Raw genomic sequence first — 19,424 nt, 5'->3', positions numbered from 1 at the left:
TTTAGAAGCTGCCCTGAAGTGTGGGTGTTTTTTTTTTTTTAAAGTTGTCTTAAATCCTGTATCAATGGTGAGTTTTGCCTAGTTACTGTTTGTGACTGTGGTTTATTCAAGGCAAGTTTTTAGTTTCTGGGAAAGTGATCTCCTTTACTAAGCCACTTTTAAAAAGTGTTGCCTGGAGACAGTTTTGTTTAGTGTAAAACTTGAGTGGTCTACTTTACAATTTAATAAATGGTTCTGAAATGTGTGACTGGTATTATAAAATTTGTAAATAAAAAGTGTGAAATATGTATTTGTCTTTTTATTTACCATTGTATAGTGCAGAATTTGTTTCCAAGACCCATTTTGTATACAAGGTTGTTTTTTTTAAAACAATTTTTTGCACAAGTTTGTGTCTTGGGGTTTAATTGCCAGATACGATTTTAAACTTGAAATCTTTTAGGAAACTAATAAAAAAGAGCCACTCATTTTCAACAATAGCTTTCCTACATTCTTTGAAGGAACGGAGGGAATTCTGTAATGAAGTCTTTAATGATGAGCTCAGAGTTAGCGTTCTTCTGTGTTCTGGTGATTATGCGGCGCCTCCCAGCCTCTTGGTTAGTGTCATGTGGGACTCTTTCTTGCTAGGGGATGCTGTGTAGACAGCCTGAAAATGAAATACATTCAAGTCTGGGATTCCCTTTTGTGGTTATTGGAATATGTGCTAGATACCTTGACATAATAAACACTCCAAAAGAGAAGACTTGAATACTCCAACTGTATTTAAGTCATGGTTCTTAAAATGTGACACCTGAGTAGCTTATATTTGAAGCAGGGTAGGCTGCTAAGCTTCTAATTCTGTGCCATAATTTGAAGTAGGCTTCCCTACTAGATTACCGTGCTTCTATGTATGATTACTTTTAACAGTCTGATGCATAATGAAAGTGACAGTTAAACTTGTTACAGTGCCTTTGCTACTAAATGATTCCCCCACGTCTCAAAGCTGAAGCTTAGCTGAGTGTAGTGAGCTGCTTCCGTACAGTGGTGAGATAGAAGAATATACTATGGCAGGGCATAGATACTTGTAAGACAGTTCTTTGTTTCCCTAACAGCTGGCTTTAAAATAAAGTCAGAAATGGTGTACTGTCACTTTTTATAAAGGAATGCATTCAGAACTTGGAGGAGTGTTTTTAATGTGCCATTGCGCAGACTGCTTTAAAAAGAAACCAGTTTTCCACAGACATTTTAATATTAAGTAGCTGTAGATCCAGCGTCTTAGATTTCTGAGACTAGAGAGATGCCTTTATTCTAATACTGTTGCATGTTAGCTTGTTAACAGCTCAGTATTACATCATAGTGTGAGATAGGCTTTTAATGTGTTGCAGCTAACAACTGCATTTTTCTTTTCATGTACAAAATACCTGCCTATTTTTACTTTTTTTTTTTTTTAATATGCTCAAAAGCAGTAACGTCTGTCCGTTTCCCCACCCAACTAACAAGGCATTCTGCCCTCTTCAATGTTAAGTTTCAGGTCATGGTAAATTAATACACATTTAAGGGCAAGGAGACATTATGATTCACCTGTATAAAAGTATTGTTGACTTGGTGCCCTTCTGTGAACCACCTTAAAGGGGGAAGGAATTAAATCTAAAATTGTAAAGCAAGAGCACTTCCACACACTTTTCTGGACAATGGGGCTGCAAAGTAAGGTGTCTTAGTTAACCTAGTAGCCTATCCTGTTTAAAATAGGCAGTGAGGAAAGTTATTCTGGTTTTATTTTGAGTTTACCAGGTGATAAATGGGACTTCCTACGAGTGGATGCTCTTCTAAGGGGGTCATGGTCAACACACAGCTTGTGGTGTTGTCTTTCGTGTTGTCCTCTTCAACAAGTCTGTGTACTTGCTGATGTTTTCTGGAACTGTGCTGTGGCTTCTGCTTTGTGAAAGCCAAAGGTGGGCATTAAGACCACCTTGATTTGGGCCGGTAGTGCGTTGTGTACGTTTGAAGTCGCTGTAGCGATCCAGCATCACCACACTTCTACTGCACAAACTTGCTACAAGTTTTGAAAATGGATTTAAAAAAAAACAACAACCAAACAACAAAACCCAAACAACAAAACCCAAGCCTCCTCTTGTAGCAAAGATGTGTCCAGAGGTTGAAGACTCCCTTCCGTGAAAATCGTGGTTGCGGTTCCTGAGCTTGTCTGTGCATTTCCCCGGTTGACTAGGAATTGAGTTTTGTTTGGATTTTGGAACTTTGTTCTGACACTGCATTTTTGCATGCACTCTGGAAGTCTGAACTGTCGCTATCTACATGTGCCAAGAGAGAATGGGACTCCTTGCTCCGTCCGTTTGGATTACAATGAAAAAATAGTTGCGACCTATTCTGCATGTAGTTTCTGAAAAGACTCTTGATACACGAAGTATAGTCTACGGCTGCAGAAGTTCACTGATTTGGGCTGTTTGCCAGAAGTCTGATTACTCGTTCTGTGAAATCCAGAAAAACAAATTCCTTGAAGTGCTAAGGATGGTTTCCTGCTAACTTAAAAGTTACTTTCTGACGTGCGTTTTGAAAGGTTACACTTGGTATACTAGCGGCAATACTGTCTTGTGGGCTTCTTTTTTCTTCTTTTTTTTTTTTTTCCTTTTTTTCCCCCCCCACTTTTTCCAAAGCTTTGATGAGCAAACGAAATGACCTGAGCTGTTCCTTTTTTTTTTTTTTTTTCCTTTTTTTCCCCCCCCAATTTTTCCAAAGGTTTGGTGGGCAAAGGAAAGGACCTGAGCTGTTCCTTTTTTTTTTTTTTTTTGTGTAATAGACCCACTGCGTTATACTTTGAACTGAATATTGATTTTCCAGATTAAGTTTTTGTATAAACAAAAAATCCCAAGCCAAATCCCCTGATGTTTATAGTGGTAACCAAAAAGAGAGGTCTGTATTTATGGGATTGGTAATCCCTTTATTTAAAAAGTTTAAGATATGTTTTTGTTGTACTAAACTTCTCAGTTTCTTCTTATTACTCCAGGCTCCTGCATCAGAGAAGCTCCCTGTTATGTACCTTATGGATTCCATTGTCAAGAATGTGGGAAGAGAATATCTTACTGCATTTACTAAAAACCTAGTTGCAACATTTATTTGTGTATTTGAAAAGGTATATACACTTTCAGAAAAGTTCTGTATTCTAAACAAAATTTATTCCTGATAAAATAAATACATGCTTTGACTTGGGTTTTCTTGGGTAGTGAACCGTAAAAATTGATTGTTTTTTATAAATCTCAGTACTGTATCTGTGCTGTGGAAGACTATTCCTGCTGATGTCAAGCATGTAGGCTGCATGGTAGCTGAAAGATGCAAAGTCTCACTTGATTTAATTTGGTTCATAAAGGTCTGTAATTTTCCTATCCAGGCAAGATTTTATTAACAGTATTTTGGTTACTGATTACTTACCTGGATTGATTTTTTGTAATGTATAGACCAACTAATTATGAATTGTTGGTTTATTTTTAAGACAGCACCTAGTCTTTATGCCAAGAATATACTGGGAATCAGTTTCTTGTGGATTTCTTGGAGCTCCTCTCTCCTGTAGTTAGGTTTCTCTGATTAACTTAATTTGTCATGTGCAAAAGGAGTGCTTAAACTGTGAAGAGTGAGCAGCACTGACATCTGATTCTCTCCTGGTGGTCTGCGATTTCAAAGAAATGTTGGGGGTGGTGGTGTCTTAGATGGTATTGCTATATTACATTAAAAATACATGTTTTGATTTCATTCAATGTTGAAAACTGCTGCCATATCTTTTAATTTTTACTCTTAATCTTTAAACCCAGTGAGGTAGTTGTGCTTATTCCTCAGTGAGAAAAGCAAATTAAAGTCCAGTTCTTGAAAGGTTGGACTTGAAAGGGCTTAATTAGGATCAGAAATGAAGGGTTTAACTTCTGTGGGTTCTGGTATGCTATAAGAAAGTGGCTTTTGTGTATTTATCAGTATGTGTCAGCGAGGATCTGAGATCCCAGTATGATTTATATATGGTTTTCAGATGTAAAATGCATGATGAAATAAGGAATAGATTGTAATAATGATCATAGAAGACTTTAAATCCTGTGTGTAGAGTAGATAGATAGGTAGACACTTAATTGTTTTTTCAGTATTAAATTGTGAATGTTTTTTTACTGAGTTGCATTTAATGTTGCAGCTGAAGCTCTGGATAAAAACGTATTTTCAGTTCTATAGGTTAACTGTCTACTAAGCTAGCTAGAACTATTTAATTAATATGTATTAATTAAATGTGTAAAGTGTCAGTCACTTCTGATAGCTTAATTGGTCATGTTAAAAGGTGAAAGTAGAATTCCAGCACTGACATTGTTACAAATTCTGTTTTGTCACTAAATGGTCACTAAGGTATCTTTAGACACTTGATGAAGTCAGAAACTTTTGCTCAGTCATTTCTGCACTATTTGCAGTGAACTTCATGCCCTCTCATTGAAAACTGTATAGAGGCACCCCTCAATAGCCAAGTATGAATTATTTTTGGTGAAGTTCCTGCTCCTCCCAAAAAGAACCTCCAAAATTCTGAGACTGTTCTGTGTCTTGCTGTAACATCTTAAAAAATAAAATAGCAACAAAAAACATCAACATAGTCAATAAGTAAAGATTGAATTGGGATATTGACCTTAGGACAGCTGCATATATTTTGTCATCAGATGTTTTTCGTTTGTTGTTTAAATGAACAACTCAAATGTATGAGGTGAAATAAATTTGGCTTTACTGTAGATTTCTAATTTACCTATCGTGAGATAATCCAAACTAATTGTGAAGAGATAAAATGGGCACTGGTCCTATGAGTCCGCTTGATCTGTGGCTCACTGATGAATCTAATTTTGCAGCTGAAGTATAATTGACTTCATTTTAGCTAATACCCCATTTGTTGGAAAAAAGTCCTTCAGTGACTAAACAGCTGAGCAAAACACCTTTTCTGGTCACAAAGTTTATTTCCTGATTTGTTTGTCATTGTTATACTCCATTCAGCACAAAAGCTTGAAAAATGTGTTGTCTCAGAGGCTGTTGCCTTTCAATATTTTTGTTACTGTATTTTTTCCACAGAAATTGAGCAAGTAAAATGAGAATTTTGGTAATGGAAAAGTTGAAAGAAAATTCTCAGAGAATGGTAATACACAATAAAACCTTCAAATGGCCTTGAAACAACTATTCCACATTTGACCTTCCGTTACTGATTCTGTTGCTATAGATGTACGATCTCCACTGCTTATAAATTCTGTATAGCAGGTTCAATATGTTGAAATGGCAAATTGTTGATAGAAATAGGAAATAAATAAAATCTTAAGTTCTACAGAAAAGTTTAAGAAATTGTTTTATATTAACTTATCAAGCCATAGAATTGTTTTATTGTTTTAGGTGGATGAAAATACTAGGAAAAGTTTATTTAAATTACGCTCCACATGGGATGATATTTTTCCTTTGAAGAAACTGTATGCACTTGATGTCAGAGTCAACTCATTAGATCCTGCTTGGCCAATTAAACCTCTGCCCCCAAATGTGAATACTTCTAGCATCCATGTGAATCCTAAGTTTTTAAATAAATCGGTAAGTTTTTATGCCTACTGTATGAACAGATGGTAATACGTGTAGTTTTCATTGTTTGTATGCTGCTTTTTGACATTTAGTGTATTAAGAATGAAGTATCTGACCTTTGTAGACAGGTAAGAGGAATATCTGAATTCAGAACATTTGATGAGTTTGGTTCTTGTATTTCAAAACTGTACTCCAGATTTTGGAACATTGATGAATTTATATTATATGATGTACAGCTGTTATAGCAGGCAAATTCTAGTGGGGCAAAAATTTTATTTGTTCCAGTTATATTTTGCATTAGAAGCGCAATTTATAACTGTTTTGTAAAAACTCAATCCCAGTTCTGGATCGTGGTAGCAGTTAAAGGAGATGAAGTTAGTTGATTCCATCAGGATTTTAAATGTAACTTTTTTTATTCTGTTTTTAGCCAGAGGAATCTTCTGCACCTACCTCTGCTGTCACTTCTGGTGCCTCTACTCCTCCAGCTGTTCCTGAAATACAAAAGAATTTGACACAGGAGCAACTCATAAGGCAGCAATTACTTGCAAAGCAAAAGCAGTTGTTAGAACTTCAGCAAAAAAAATTAGAGCTGGAGCTGGAACAGACTAAAGCACAGTTGGTGAGTAGGATAGCTGATGAAACATCATTGGGGCTCGCTCTCTTTCGGACAGTGCTTGGTAACTGCAGTACCTTATTTTTTTCTTTGTGTTAGGCAAGTGTAGCCATTTTAGGATTAAAGCAATGCTGGTTGATCTGTGGTACCTAAAAACCTGATGAATTACACTTAAAATAGAGATAAAAAAAGTGACAGTCTTGTTTTTTTGTTTTTAACTTCTCTCCAAAATGATGCCTGCCCACGATCCTTGTCTTCCACCTCTTCCCATGGCTCACAGCAAGCCAGGCTTTTCCAAAATCTGCTCTTACAGAACAAGGAAACCCAATCGTTTGAAATCAAGTCAGTTTCCTTACTAGGTCAAGTTGGTTTGATGCCACCACCTGAAGGTGGCGATTAAGCTGTGGTGTTTTACATCCGTAATGGAAAGTCTTGCAGTTGATGAGACCAAGATAAAGGGTCTTTGAACTGTAAAAATAAGAAAAATTTATCAGACGCTTCGCAGCTTAGTTCCTTGAACATGTGGAATATATAGAAGAACTAACGCTGTAACGAGACCAAGTGCCTAAGTTACATATTTTGCGGCATTGACTTTGTAGTACTGATTTTGCATTATATTTCAATTTGATCTTTTGTAACTGCATTATTTTAACACTTGTAATAAGCAATTAATGGGTCGTTTCCAGATAAATGGCTGAATCTCATATCTTTCAAGACATTTCTATTTACAGTTTTGATTTCGAGACAGGATTATGACCATCTCTGGGTGTGTCATGCAGATTAATGCTGGATTTTTTCCTCTTTCAGGCCGTATCTCTTAGTGTTCAGCAAGGATCATCTACTGTAGCTTCAGTTCCAGCACCTTCCAAGCAACACGTGTCTCCCACACCTCATATGACAGTTAAACCACCCCATCAGACTCCTGTGCAATCTGAAAAAAGCAAACCATCCCCAAGTCCTCCACTTCATGATGTCAAATTAGTAAATAGGGATCCTCGACTTAATCGGATGGCTCAACATTCCTCTCATGCTAAAGATCAGTCTCATAGGAAAGAATTTCCACCGAACACGACCAGTCAGTCTGACTCCAAGGCAAACAAAACAACACAGGCTGAAAAACAAAACTCCACAAAACAAGAAAAATTGAAAACAAGTGAAAAAACACAGAAGAAAGAACTTGACCAGTCAGAAGCGAAATCAAAATCGCCATCCCCTTTAAAAAATAAGCTGCCCAGTACTAAAGATACTAAATCCCAGGAATGTGAAAGCACAAAAGCATCTGAAATTAGCAAGCGGGATCCAAGACTGAAAAGACATCTTCAGGATAAGTCAGATGGGAAAGAAGAGGAAGTGAAAGAAAAGAGGAGATGTACAGAGAAAAAAGAAAAAGAGGAACATAAGACAGGTGAACACAGACCAGCAGGCAGTAGAAATAAAGTAATCAATGGTGCTGTTCAGAAACAAGACGCGACTACAGAGGAGTCAGAAAAACAGAGTGGAAAACAAGGGAGATCAAGTAATAGAAAACGGTCACGATCACGCTCTCCCAAGGCACGGTCACCATCTACACATTCTCCAAAAAGAAGAGAGAGGAGATCACCCAAAAGAAGACTTAGGAGTTTATCTCCCACTTCATCAGCTCCTAAAATTGCAAAGATACGTCAGACAGGCACTAAGCAGTCTCATGTCGAAGAAGGCACGCAAGCAGCAAGAGATGAAAGAAATTCTAGTAAGAGAAATGTCAAACAAGAGGTGCGAGATCCAAGGAGAGTAAAAAAAGCCCAAGAAGACAGGCCCCAGGAAACAGCAAGCCAGCATTCCGCCAAAGCTTCTCCTGATCCAAAGGAGAATGCAGAAAACTGGCAAGGATCCAAATCAGGCAAGAGGTGGAAATCTGGTTGGGAAGAAAATAAAAAGTAAGTTTCTATTCTTTTAAACAACTTCTGTTTGAAGTTGGTGGAAATTCTGCTGCTATCTTCAGAATAGTCAGCTTTGGGAGGCAGTGTTCAGACTGTTAAATTGATAAGCTTAACTTATTTCTACTAGTGAGATAGGGAAATTATGCATACTTAGATTCCAAGGTGATAGTGATGTTTTGCCATGATCAGTTCTAATAGGAATGCAACGTTACAAAGACGTAACCTGTACTTTGAATGTATTCTTGCTTTCAGCTCACAGCAGAATGAAGAACACCAAGCACTTGGTAAATCCCCTCACCAAAGACACCGGGAAAACTGGCCTGCTGGTAAAGGAATTTTATCGCCCCGAGCGCCAAAGCAGCAGCACCGATTAAGTGTGGATGCTAATTTGCAGATTCCCAAAGAACTGACATCTGCAAGCAAGAGAGAATTACTTAAGAAGGTAATATTAATAAATCTGTCTTCATATAAGTGTCCTGGGTATAGTTTGCTTTTTTTATCTTTTTAGAAGTCTAAACTTTAACTTTGTATTATTGTAGGCCAATGAACGCTTAACATCCGGTGAAATAACACAAGATGAGTTCCTCATGGTAGCTCATCAGATCCGACAGCTGTTCCAGTATCAGGAAGGAAAGCACAGATGTAATGTCTGGGATAGCCCTACAGAGGAAAAATGTGGTTTGAAAAAGAAACCTCTTTTATCAGATGCAGAATTAACCTATTATGAACATAAGGCTAAACTAAAAAGAACACAAGTTCAGCATTCGTTGTCAAGGCTTGATCTATTGGATCCTGATGATATTTTGGATTATCATTTGCCTGATGCATTGCTTTCTGGAATAGAATGTGAGCAAGCAAAAGCCAAACGTGGAGTACAGTTCGACAGAAAAGAACCATTCGGAGAAAGATCAAGGAGACACTCTCCTGTGAGTGGCACTAATAGACCTTTTGCTGATAACCTCTCACCGCTTGAGAGTCGACGGAGACTTGAGGAACAAAATGCTACTAAAGGAGCAAGAGGTTCTAAGAACTTCGATCCTTACGACAGCTGGGGAGAGTCAGATGAATTTAGAGATGCTCTCAGACAACAGGGGAAAAGCACAACAGAGTTCCAGAAAATAGATGGCGATGCAATCTGCAGGTTTGATAATCGTGAAGAAAGACAGCTGCTTGGGCAAGCTGGTATGTGGTTTTGCTTTATTTTACAGCTGTTAACCTCTCACTAAAATGTTGCCAATTATTTATCTGATTTGCTCTGTTTTACTTTTTTTTTTTTTAGGTGTTCGAGAGGAACCAAGATCGCCATTCAGTGAGCGTTTCAAAAGAGCTAGGTTTGAAGATCCGGAGAAAGCGCCGTTTCCGGAAAGTCCAGGATCAAGATTTGGAGGCATTGAAGCAAAGCAGAGGATAAGTGCACTAATGGAAGACAGACCTCTATTTGATGGCTCACCTAGACCGGCTTCTGCAAGGGTTGGGGTAGATGGACAAGGAAGTCCTTTTGTTGATGGTCCTGCTGCTGGTTCAAGTTCCAGAATTGATGGGCCACCCGGACAGGCTGCTATGAGATTTGAGGGGCCTTTGGTGGGGGCAGGTGCATCTCAGTTTGATGGACCGTTGGCAGGAGCAGGGGCAGCTGGAGGCCTAAGATTTGACGGGCCACCAGGGCAGCTAGCAGGGGCGCTGAGGTTTGAAGGACCCCCAGGACAGGTCGGTGGAGGAGGTCCACTGAGGTTTGAGGGACCTCTTGGGCAGATAGGTGGGCCTTTGCGGTTTGAAGGGCCTGGAGGGCAGCCTGTAGGTGGTCCTAGATTTGAAGGACCTGGAGTTGGTCTCAGGTTTGAGGGTCCCCGTGGTCAGCCTTCAGGTGGTCTCCGGTTTGAGGGACCTCATGGTCAACCTATGGGGCCTCGAGGTCAACCAGGGGGTGGTCTCAGGTTTGAGGGACCCCATGGTCAGCCCTTGGGGCCTCATGGTCAACCAGGGGGTGGCCTCAGGTTTGAGGGACCACATTTACAGCCATTGGGGCCCCATGGTCAACCTGGAGGTGGCCTCAGATTTGAGGGGCCACATGGTCAGCCTATGGGGCCACATGGACCGTCAGGTGCTGGGCTCAGATTTGAGGGGCCACATGGACCGTCAGGTGCTGGGCTCAGATTTGAGGGGCCACATGGACCGTCAGGTGCTGGGCTCAGATTGGAAGGACCACATGGTCAGCCAGGTGTAGGTCCTAGGTTGATTGATGGACCAGTACACCAGGGAGCTGGTGGACTTAGATTTGATGGTCCTCTCGGTCGGGCTGGTCCAAGATTTGATGGTTGTCATGCAGCTGGATTTGATGGTCAGCCTGGACAGCTATCTCTCTTGCAAAGATTTGATGGAATTCATGGACAGCCTGGTCCAAGATTTGAAAGGGCGCCAGGCCAACAAGGACAACCGCGATTTGATACAGCCATACCTCAAAGATTTGATGGACCTCACCAGCCAGCCTCTAGATTTGACTTGCCCCTTGGCCTTCAAGGTGCTCGTTTTGAAAATGTAGCTAACCATCCTGCCTCAAGACTAGAAATGTCACCATACGGACAAGGTGGTCCATTTGTCGACCATCCTGGCCAGGGCTACAATGGACCATCTCATGGGATGCAGTTCCAGAGACCTGATCTATTTGATGGTTCGCCTGGACCAAATTTCAATGGGCCAGCTGGCCCAGGAGCACAGAATTTCCCATTGAGAGCAGCTGGACATTACTTTGATGAAAAAGGTCTTCAGGGTCCTCAATATGGAAACTTCAATAATATGCCAATGGGAAGTAATCAGGTAAGAATTGATTGTGTTAAACGATTTGCTTGCAGATGGACTTTTGTATAGACAATTAGCAGGTTTTCTCCCTCTAAAAAGGGAAGATTTTTCTGAAGAGCTGCCAGACTGGGAGCCAGTTTCAAGCTAAAAAAGCCATCCTTCTTCAGTAGTTTCTAGATAATTGAAGAGGGACACGCATTGCAATTTTTTAAGAATCTTTTTTTCACAATGAAATAAAATGGTGGGTTTTTACAGTCACTTTGAAGCTCATAATATGGCAGTGAAATTAGTATTTTGAACTTGAAGACTAAACTAGATAATTGGAAGCCTGTGGTGTTTTCATTAAACTTGTGCAAAAGTGAGTTCTATATAAAACATGAAAGATAATGTAAGTGAATATACATGCTTTATTTTTCTAAGAGATGCAGAATTAGAATGCACCAACATAGTTGTGTTGTTTTTTTGCAGCTGTTAGTACTGATGACAAGTGAATTTTAAAGAGATACCCATAACTTGGGGACATTGAGAAAAATTGTTGACCTACGTTTTTTTAAAATTAGCTGGACACCAGCATGCTTTATGAGTTTTGTTTTCTTTGCTGTTGCCTGTCGGAAATGCTCTCTTCAAAAGGGGAAAATTACACTGTACAACAGTGAAAAACACTCTCATTTCTTTCAGTAGATGAGAGATTTGAGTATTTTTTCATTTGGGGGATAATAACTGAAGGTGAAGAGTTAAGTGATTGTACAAAAGCAGGTAATGTGTCTTGCTCACCTCTGATGGGATAAAATTTTAAACAATTTAAACTTTTTTTTTTTTTATAGATCCACAAAGCAGTCAATTAAGAATAAAACCAAACCCCCAAACACTTTTATTACAAGTGTGTTATAAAAGCTGGTTTTCTACCTAAAGCTTTATGTAGCTGGTTTGCTGAAATATTCCTGCTCTCAGGATGTGTTTTGTATAGTTGATGCTATTTCAGTTCTTAAATAAGAATTAACATTGGCATTGGTTAATAGACATTTAGCAGTTTCTTGACCTTCTTTCTGATGAGCTCTGTTTTGGCCAACAGGAACAATTTAAAAGGAAGTGCTGTGTTTGGAAAATGTGATTGAAGGCTTAATAGATACAAGGAATTTTTTTTTTTTAAATGATTTAAATGTTAGACATAATGAGAATGTGTTCTGAAGCTTTTATAGTGGGAAATGAAAATGAGGGAAATGCTCCATAGTCATTTGTGGACCTTTCAATAAGAAACTGACGTGGGTCACTCCTGGAAGGAGTTTACTTTATATGAAATCATTGAGAAATGTTTAGACAGTAATGATAACTTGAATGTCTACTTTCACAGGTTTCTCTCATGTCTGCTCAACCGGGGCCTTATGGACAAGGTCAACAGTATTTGCCAAATCCTGGAGGTTTTGTTCAGAACCCTGCAGGTGTGTAATCATATAATTAACTTCCTTTTATTTCTTTTGGATTGTTCTGTTTGTTAGTAGCCACAAAAATTACCCTTTTGTAATGTCCTGGTGTACTTGATCTGTGTGGACTAAGGGAATCCTCTTCAGTGAGGTGGCCATAGATGTGGCTTTTGTAGTACCTTCATCTCTTTAGAGGTTCACTCAAACAGAATCACAGAATGATAGAGGGTTGGAAGGGACCTCTGGAGATCATCTAGTCCAACCCCCCTGCCAAAGCAGGTCCACCCAGAGCAGGTTGCACAGGAACATGTCCAGGAGGGTTTTGAATGTCTCCAGAGACGGAGATTCCACCACCTCCCTGGGCAGCCTGTTCCAGGGCTCTGCCACCCTCAAAGGGAAGAAGTTCCTCCTCACGTCAGTGAAGGCTTTCATTCGTTTTCATTAACCAGGTGGTTTTGCTATGTAATTGTGCTGAAAAAAAAACAGCTTTGCTTTTCTGGAAGTTACCAGTCTATAGGTCTGGTTTGTGTTTGCCAGTGCGTGTAAACTTTCCCAGGATATGAGTGGTTGGTAATAAAAAGCTTCTAAAAAGTTATAAATGGTTGAAGTAGGTGACGAAGTAGATCGGTCCTGGTGAAATACTCAAGGATAAACCGAGGAAAATACATTTTAATAAACAAGATCCAGTAGTAATCTGTGTGTGGGCAGCTGGCTTAGCTAGCATTTCAGAATACATTATGAAGGAAGCTGTTGCATGGGAAGAACTTAGTGAAAGACTGGACATAAGGAGGGCTGATAAATAATTTGAAATAAAAAATGCGAAGAAACAGGAGGCAGAAGGAAAAGTGTGTTGTGAAATATGCTGATAAATGCAAAGTAAATTTCTGATGCTGACCTTTTGTCTCCTTGCATGTCGATGTTTTCCCCTAGGAGCACTTCCACATTCATACCCTGATAACCACCTAGGACAGGTTGATGTCAATGAATTGTTTGCTAAACTGCTGAAAACAGGGATCCTCAAACTGTCGAAAACTGATTCCGCTTCAGCACGTATGTACATTCATTATGTTCTAACTACACAGTTTATGCACAGCTGAAGTGTAAAGCTAAGTGTAAGAACTTTGGTGAACTGCTGCAAGTTTTTTTTAAACTGAACTTGAATTTTGGGAAGGAATTTAGTGCATGTGATGGATTAACTTCTTAGTGTCTTGTTTAATTTGTACACTTCAGCTCAATTTCAGAGCGGTCAGTTTTGTCTTTGGTGCCGTGCGTCAGTAATTTTTTCTTGATTACAGTCAGGTTCTTGTCGATTTCTGAAATACTTCTGTGTCTCTGAAGACTGAATTTAAATGCCAGAGACTGAGGTGAAATACTGTTTTCCTAAATTGAAATTCTGAATTATTTAGAGTATCTTGTGTGGGTTTTTTTAAATTACGTTAGAAGATGACTGACTTAGCTATTGCACACTTGTATTTTAGCATAGTCAGATCCTATTTATTAATAATTCCTTTCTGATGTCGTACTGAAATTTTGATAAAATGCTGTCTTTGTGCTTTCTAGAAGTGAATGACACATCAGCACAACCAGCTGCTGAAGAGGAAGATGATGACCAGAATGAAGATCAAAATGTTCCAGACCTCACTAACTTTACAGTTGAAGAACTGAGACAGTGCGTATAGTAGAATAAGTGCAGTAATTATAGCGACAGGGTTAATCCCTGAGCTGAGAGCTTTGTATGTCCCTTTGTGACATATGATAGCCTTGCAGAATTTGAGGGAGGAAAAAGAGGAAAAATTAACCTGAGAAAACTATCTTTACATAAGTTGCATGTTGTTACTTAAGCAGCAATGTGAATTGAAGTCCATGTTTCTTCCTTTATTACTATTCATTTTACCACCTTTGCAGTAGTTTACAAAGCTGAGCCAAACGCACGCTTTACCATTTTGTTCACTACTAGGGGATGAAGCTAATAGGCATGAAATACAACATTAACGTTTTCTCATTAATAGTTTATATAAGCCTATTATTGGTAATTTGAATGTTTCAATTGATTGTGTTATGAAAATAAGGAAGAACTTAGCTATATTGTGTACTCTAACCTTATAGGAGATTCATGCTTTTCCTGTACTCCTGTGACCATGCGAAGCAACCTACTGAGAAACTTCTTACCTTTTTCTATTCAAAGAAATGCTAAGACTTTTATTTTTTTCCTTTTGTAGGCGTTACGATAGTGTAATAAATCGATTGTACACTGGAATTCAGTGTTACTCGTGTGGAATGAGATTCACTACTTCACAGACAGATGTTTACGCGGATCATTTAGATTGGCATTATCGTCAGAACAGGACAGAAAAAGACGTCAGCAGAAAAATTACACACAGAAGATGGTACTACAGTTTAACAGTAAGTAATACAGCGTGTTTCTGGATAAATTACAGTCTGGATTCTATGTTTTACTTAAGTGTGAGCTGTAGGATTGCAGTTAAAATTTGCGTCGTCCCAGGAGTTGGCCTTTGGTAAACAATGATGTCTTAGATATTTCAAGTAGTTTTCAAATGCCTGTCAAAATACAAAAGGCAATTGTACGATGAACAATAAACAATTTGAAGCTCTTGGTGCTGTTTTCATCGCGCTGAGAATGGAATGGAAATTGAAGGATAGTGTTTTTTCTGGAAAAAGCTTTTTGAAGTGTAGCATTGTGAGAAAGCACGCACTGTGCTAACGCTGCATGTGAGCAGCATTTCAGTTTTAATCAAGTCAGATTTATTAAATGTACTTTTGGACTGTCCTTTTTCTTGGGATTTTTTTTTTTTAACATTCCTCGATATTTGTCATTGTCTAAGTGTGAATGAAAACTTTTCCCTTAGGACTGGATAGAATTTGAAGAAATAGCTGATCTAGAGGAGCGTGCAAAAAGCCAGTTTTTTGAAAAAGCTCACGAAGAGGTGGTGCTGAAGACACAAGAAGCTGCGAAAGAGAAGGAGTTTCAGAGTGTCCCTGCTGGACCAGCTGGGGCAGTTGAGGTAAGTTTCAGCTTGCCTTTATTAGCCCAGGTACCAAGAATCATGCAATACTTCAAGGAAGTTTCCAGCATTCTTTCATGCAGTGGGCTGTATGAAAGACTCGAAGTTTGTTCTTGGATCTCTGTGCAGTCACTTCATAGGTGGTGTGTTTGTGTACATAATGGCTGTTGCCCAGGGGCAGATGATAGTATAAATCACCCGTAGTTCAAAAAAAAAAATCTATATTCATTGGCAACTAGTTGTTCTAGCAAAATTGAAATGGGCAAAGTGTGTTAATTTACTGAGTGTTTCCATAGAAAGATTAAGTAGAGCACGTGAATTGGAAACGGTCCTTTGTTGTTCAAATAGTGACTGGGTTTACTGGATTTTTGACTTCTACACGGAAATTTCTTTTTTGGTAGAAGATAGGCATCGGGACAAAGAAATATTTCGATCTTAAAGTAACTAGTAGATCTGTATTTTGGTAGATGAATTGATGTTGCAATCAAATGCAAATATTGGTAGAATTGCAATTTAATTTTACATGGTAAGCCTCGAAGAAGCTAGCTATCAAACTGTGAAGGCCTTTGTTTCAATTTTAAAAGGTACCATTTGTTCTTTGTTCTCTGAGCTGATTATTTTGCACAGAAGTACTAAAAATGTTAATAATTCATCTAAAAGTTCTGCCTTTTTCATTTGAGACTCCAGGTTAAGGGGAGACTGAAGATAATTCCATAAATCAATTAAATCACTGTAGTGGCTTGTCTTGCATGACAGTAAAACAGCATTAGATTGTTAAAATGTTGTGCAGAGGCTTCGTAGCTAGAAGGGCAAAGCTTATATTTCTCAAGTGAGAAGTCTCCAATGCCAGATGATGATCATCGCTCAATCTGCAAACTATGCACAAATGATTTTTAATTAATGTTTTTTAAAATTATTTGTAAAGTGTGGAGGAAAGATCATGTTGAAATCTTAATGTATTTGGCTGAATTCAAAAGAACCTTGTTTGACTGTTAGTAGGTTCTTACAATGTGTTGAGTAAATTGTTGCAAAAATTTGTTTCTGTTACTGCAATAACTTTTCAGAGCTGTGAAATTTGTCAAGAGCAATTTGAACAGTACTGGGATGAGGAAGAGGAAGAGTGGCACCTGAAGAACGCTATCAGAGTAGATGAAAAGGTAATCTTCCCAACATTTACCAGGCTTTTGTAATTCCCAGCATGTACCAGGCTTCTGTACAATAACTTTTCCTAAAGAAACATCCACAAAATCTTTTCGCAGTTACATTTGACACTATACTTGGCCTGTTCATACTGTTGTTTTTCTAGAGATTGTGAGAGATGTATAATTGATGCTGTTCTGTTCATAACCAGTGATCGTGCTATAATTTATTTTAATGTATTTAAACGTGTAACAATTCTTTTTCAGATTTACCATCCATCTTGCTACGAAGATTACCAAAACGTAAGTGAATCCTCCTTCCTATATTTTGAAGCATTTTGCTTTCAGTGTTTGATCTCTGACTCTGTGGGGACCAGATGTGTTCAGAACGTCCTGCCCGTGTCTCTTGCCTATGACTAGACAAAAGAAGGCCCTTGGGCATGGCGAGTTCGTAACACAGAATTAGTCAAGAGGTATTTCTTGGTGTGAGGTACCAGGACACCTTGTGTGTCATAAAAGCAAAACCATGGTTTGAAAACACATCATTGCGTAACATGCATAATCTTAGGAATTTGCAAAAATGGAATAAATAGGTGTTGGTGTGTGTTAAATTTTTAATGCTTCAGGAGTTAGTTTCCCTGGGGACAGTAGGGAATAGTCTATGGTAATGTGTTAAGAATCTCTTTGCTTGGATGATACCTTTTCAAAGTAATTGTGAAAAAGTAATGCTATTAAAGAATAAATTTGTTTTCTTGGGATCTTGAAAAAGTAGAAGTTTGGATTTTGACTGCCTGTCCGTGTGTGTATGTTGAAAAAGAGCAAAAGGGATAAGAAGCTAAAAATGTTTTTTTTTAATGTGTGTTGATGCTATGTTGACTTTCATTTTACAGACATCATCATTTGATTGCACACCATCTCCCAGCAAGACTCCTGTAGAAAATCCACTCAATATAATGTTGAACATTGTTAAACAAGAAACCCCAGAGCCCTGTGACTCGCCACCTAAAATTAAAGAAGAACCTGATGACACCCCTACTGCCTGTGCAGAAGAGAGCACACCTGCATCTACAGAAATTAAAACAGAACCTGATGAGTCTGTTTAAATGAACTGAGGTATGAATACAATTTTTTTTTTTTTTACAGAAGAGCTGCTGTGTTATCTCTGGAAGGCAAATACTTTTTATATGAAATAAAAATGTTCAACTGAGGCAGGGCCTCAACTACTGTTTGGTTAATAAATACATTTTTGTATTTGAATTTCTTAATGCCTGCACAGTTTCAGGTGTCATTGTGTGAAAGTTCTGTAGATGCGTGAAAATTTAATGGAATGAAATGGTATATGTAAAAATGTACAATTTTCACTTGTGGAAATGTAAATTATAAATAAAAGATATTTTTGCTATATATGGAGTGTAATGTTTATGCACACCATCAAATGAAGACAGTGTTTCTGTACTTTTTTCAGTTTAAATTGAATTTAAAAGAACTTTTGCTCAATAAGGATCAGAAACATGAAAGCAAATAACTTCCTTCAGTTATCCCATAGGTGGGTTATCAAGGGAAGCAGTGCAGGAACTTTTCAGACAGACAACCCTAGATTTCTTTTCTTTTTAAACTTACTGAACAAACTTACATATCCAGATTTAAAAAAAAATAAAAATAAAAAAACCACACAAAAAAAAAACACAAACAGAAAAAAAACTCGAAAAAGACAGTTCTGGGTAGAAGGGGGAAAATTAACATACCAACCAGAGTGCTTGATTGCAAACACAAGTGCCAACAAACAATTAACAAACCAGGATGCCTGGTAGTTAAGTCATTTTTAATGATTTTTCTTTTTTCCATTAGTCAAACACATAAGAATTTAATACAGCTTAACAAATTTTCTTTACATTACAGGGGGGAATGAATGTAAGAATGCTCATTTGAAACATGGTTAACTTTTTTTTTTCGTTGCTTATGACTGGACTTAGATGGTAAACCAGATATCCTGAGATGTTAATATTTCTTAAATGTACTAAATAAAATTAAGCATATATTTGAGTGTGAGTCTCTTCCTTTCAGTGTTGGGTTTGTGTGGCTGGTGTGTTTGTGGGATTGGACGTAAATAATTGTGTGTCTTAGGGCAGTATGCATTTAATGTTTCATTTACTCTGCCATGTGTGTAGTGCTTGTTTTTAAAGCTGTGGGGAGCGAGACCTAAGCACTAGAAGAGCAGTGTCACGGTCCTGGTGTAATACCCCTGCAGTGAGGATGCTTGGGAGATGTGAACTCACCCTTAATGTGTGATACGTGTAGAAATAATCAGCTGTGAAAGAGGTTTTGCTGCTGCTGCAATGCTTCTTCCCATCCTCATGTCCAGGCTTCCAGCAGTTCTTAGATGTGAATAATTCTTTGACACTCGTATGAAGGTTGTAGCTATAGTTGGGAGGGTGCCACGTTCTAGCTGCCAGCCTGAAAAATACTTTTTGATTAGAGAAAGTCTAAAGGAACAAAAATCCTTTGGAGGTGGATGGGGGAGAGGTCATCCGGTGGGGTGGTGTATGTCTGGTGGCCATGGTGTGTGGCTGGTGGCCCTCCTGCGGGAGTCACTGCTCTGCTACTTGTTGCAATTCTTTCCTGAGACAGGGATGTGGGCTTGGCCCAAGTGATACTTTGTGTCCTCAAACACCTTAAACTTCTCTGAAATGGCACAAATTGAAATTCAGAGGAGGCTCCAGCAGAGACGTGAGGTCTTTAAATATGTAGGAGGCTGTTAGAAAAGGGGAACGGATTACTCTGTACTAGGGATAGAACAAAAAGAGACCTGTAAGTTGCAGCAGCAGGATTTATGGCAGCTTTCTAATGACAAGGATAGTTCAGCTCTAAATAGACCTTCCTGGGTCTGTGTAATTATCCATGCAGGCCCGTAAACCTGATCGGGAAGGGTTCATCCTGCCTGGAAGCAGGACTCT

At 38.6% G+C, this 19,424-nt stretch overlaps 1 protein-coding gene across 4 annotated transcripts in view; it reads left to right on the top strand.

Moving 5' to 3' along the window:
* The window catches only part of PCF11 (PCF11 cleavage and polyadenylation factor subunit), a 20,745-nt gene extending 2,237 nt beyond the window's left edge, over positions 1–18,508 (top strand). The window contains exons 2-17 of one of the 4 annotated variants that reach the window (XM_014958313.1): positions 2,999–3,124; positions 5,383–5,571; positions 5,987–6,178; positions 6,980–8,088; positions 8,344–8,533; positions 8,631–9,273; positions 9,371–9,982; positions 10,064–10,905; positions 12,239–12,326; positions 13,239–13,358; positions 13,869–13,977; positions 14,528–14,711; positions 15,176–15,331; positions 16,396–16,488; positions 16,738–16,773; positions 17,361–18,508. In XM_014958313.1, coding sequence (XP_014813799.1) covers positions 2,999–3,124; positions 5,383–5,571; positions 5,987–6,178; positions 6,980–8,088; positions 8,344–8,533; positions 8,631–9,273; positions 9,371–9,982; positions 10,064–10,905; positions 12,239–12,326; positions 13,239–13,358; positions 13,869–13,977; positions 14,528–14,711; positions 15,176–15,331; positions 16,396–16,488; positions 16,738–16,773; positions 17,361–17,573 — 4,902 coding nt within the window. In that variant the 3' untranslated portion in view covers positions 17,574–18,508. Of the gene's footprint in view, positions 1–2,998; positions 3,125–5,382; positions 5,572–5,986; positions 6,179–6,979; positions 8,089–8,343; positions 8,534–8,630; positions 9,274–9,370; positions 10,906–12,238; positions 12,327–13,238; positions 13,359–13,868; positions 13,978–14,527; positions 14,712–15,175; positions 15,332–16,395; positions 16,489–16,737; positions 16,774–17,360 lie in introns of all 4 variants that reach the window. The other 3 variants (XM_014958312.1, XM_014958311.1, XM_014958310.1) reach the window with 3 other exon arrangements.
* The last annotated feature ends 916 nt before the right edge of the window (positions 18,509–19,424 follow it).

The sequence above is a fragment of the Calidris pugnax genome, unplaced genomic scaffold (genome assembly GCF_001431845.1).
Source record: "Calidris pugnax isolate Ruff unplaced genomic scaffold, ASM143184v1 scaffold252, whole genome shotgun sequence".
Classification (NCBI taxonomy): Eukaryota; Metazoa; Chordata; class Aves; order Charadriiformes; family Scolopacidae; genus Calidris; species Calidris pugnax.
Note: the sequence above shows the minus strand (reverse complement) of the source record. Positions and strands in the feature narration are given on the sequence as shown.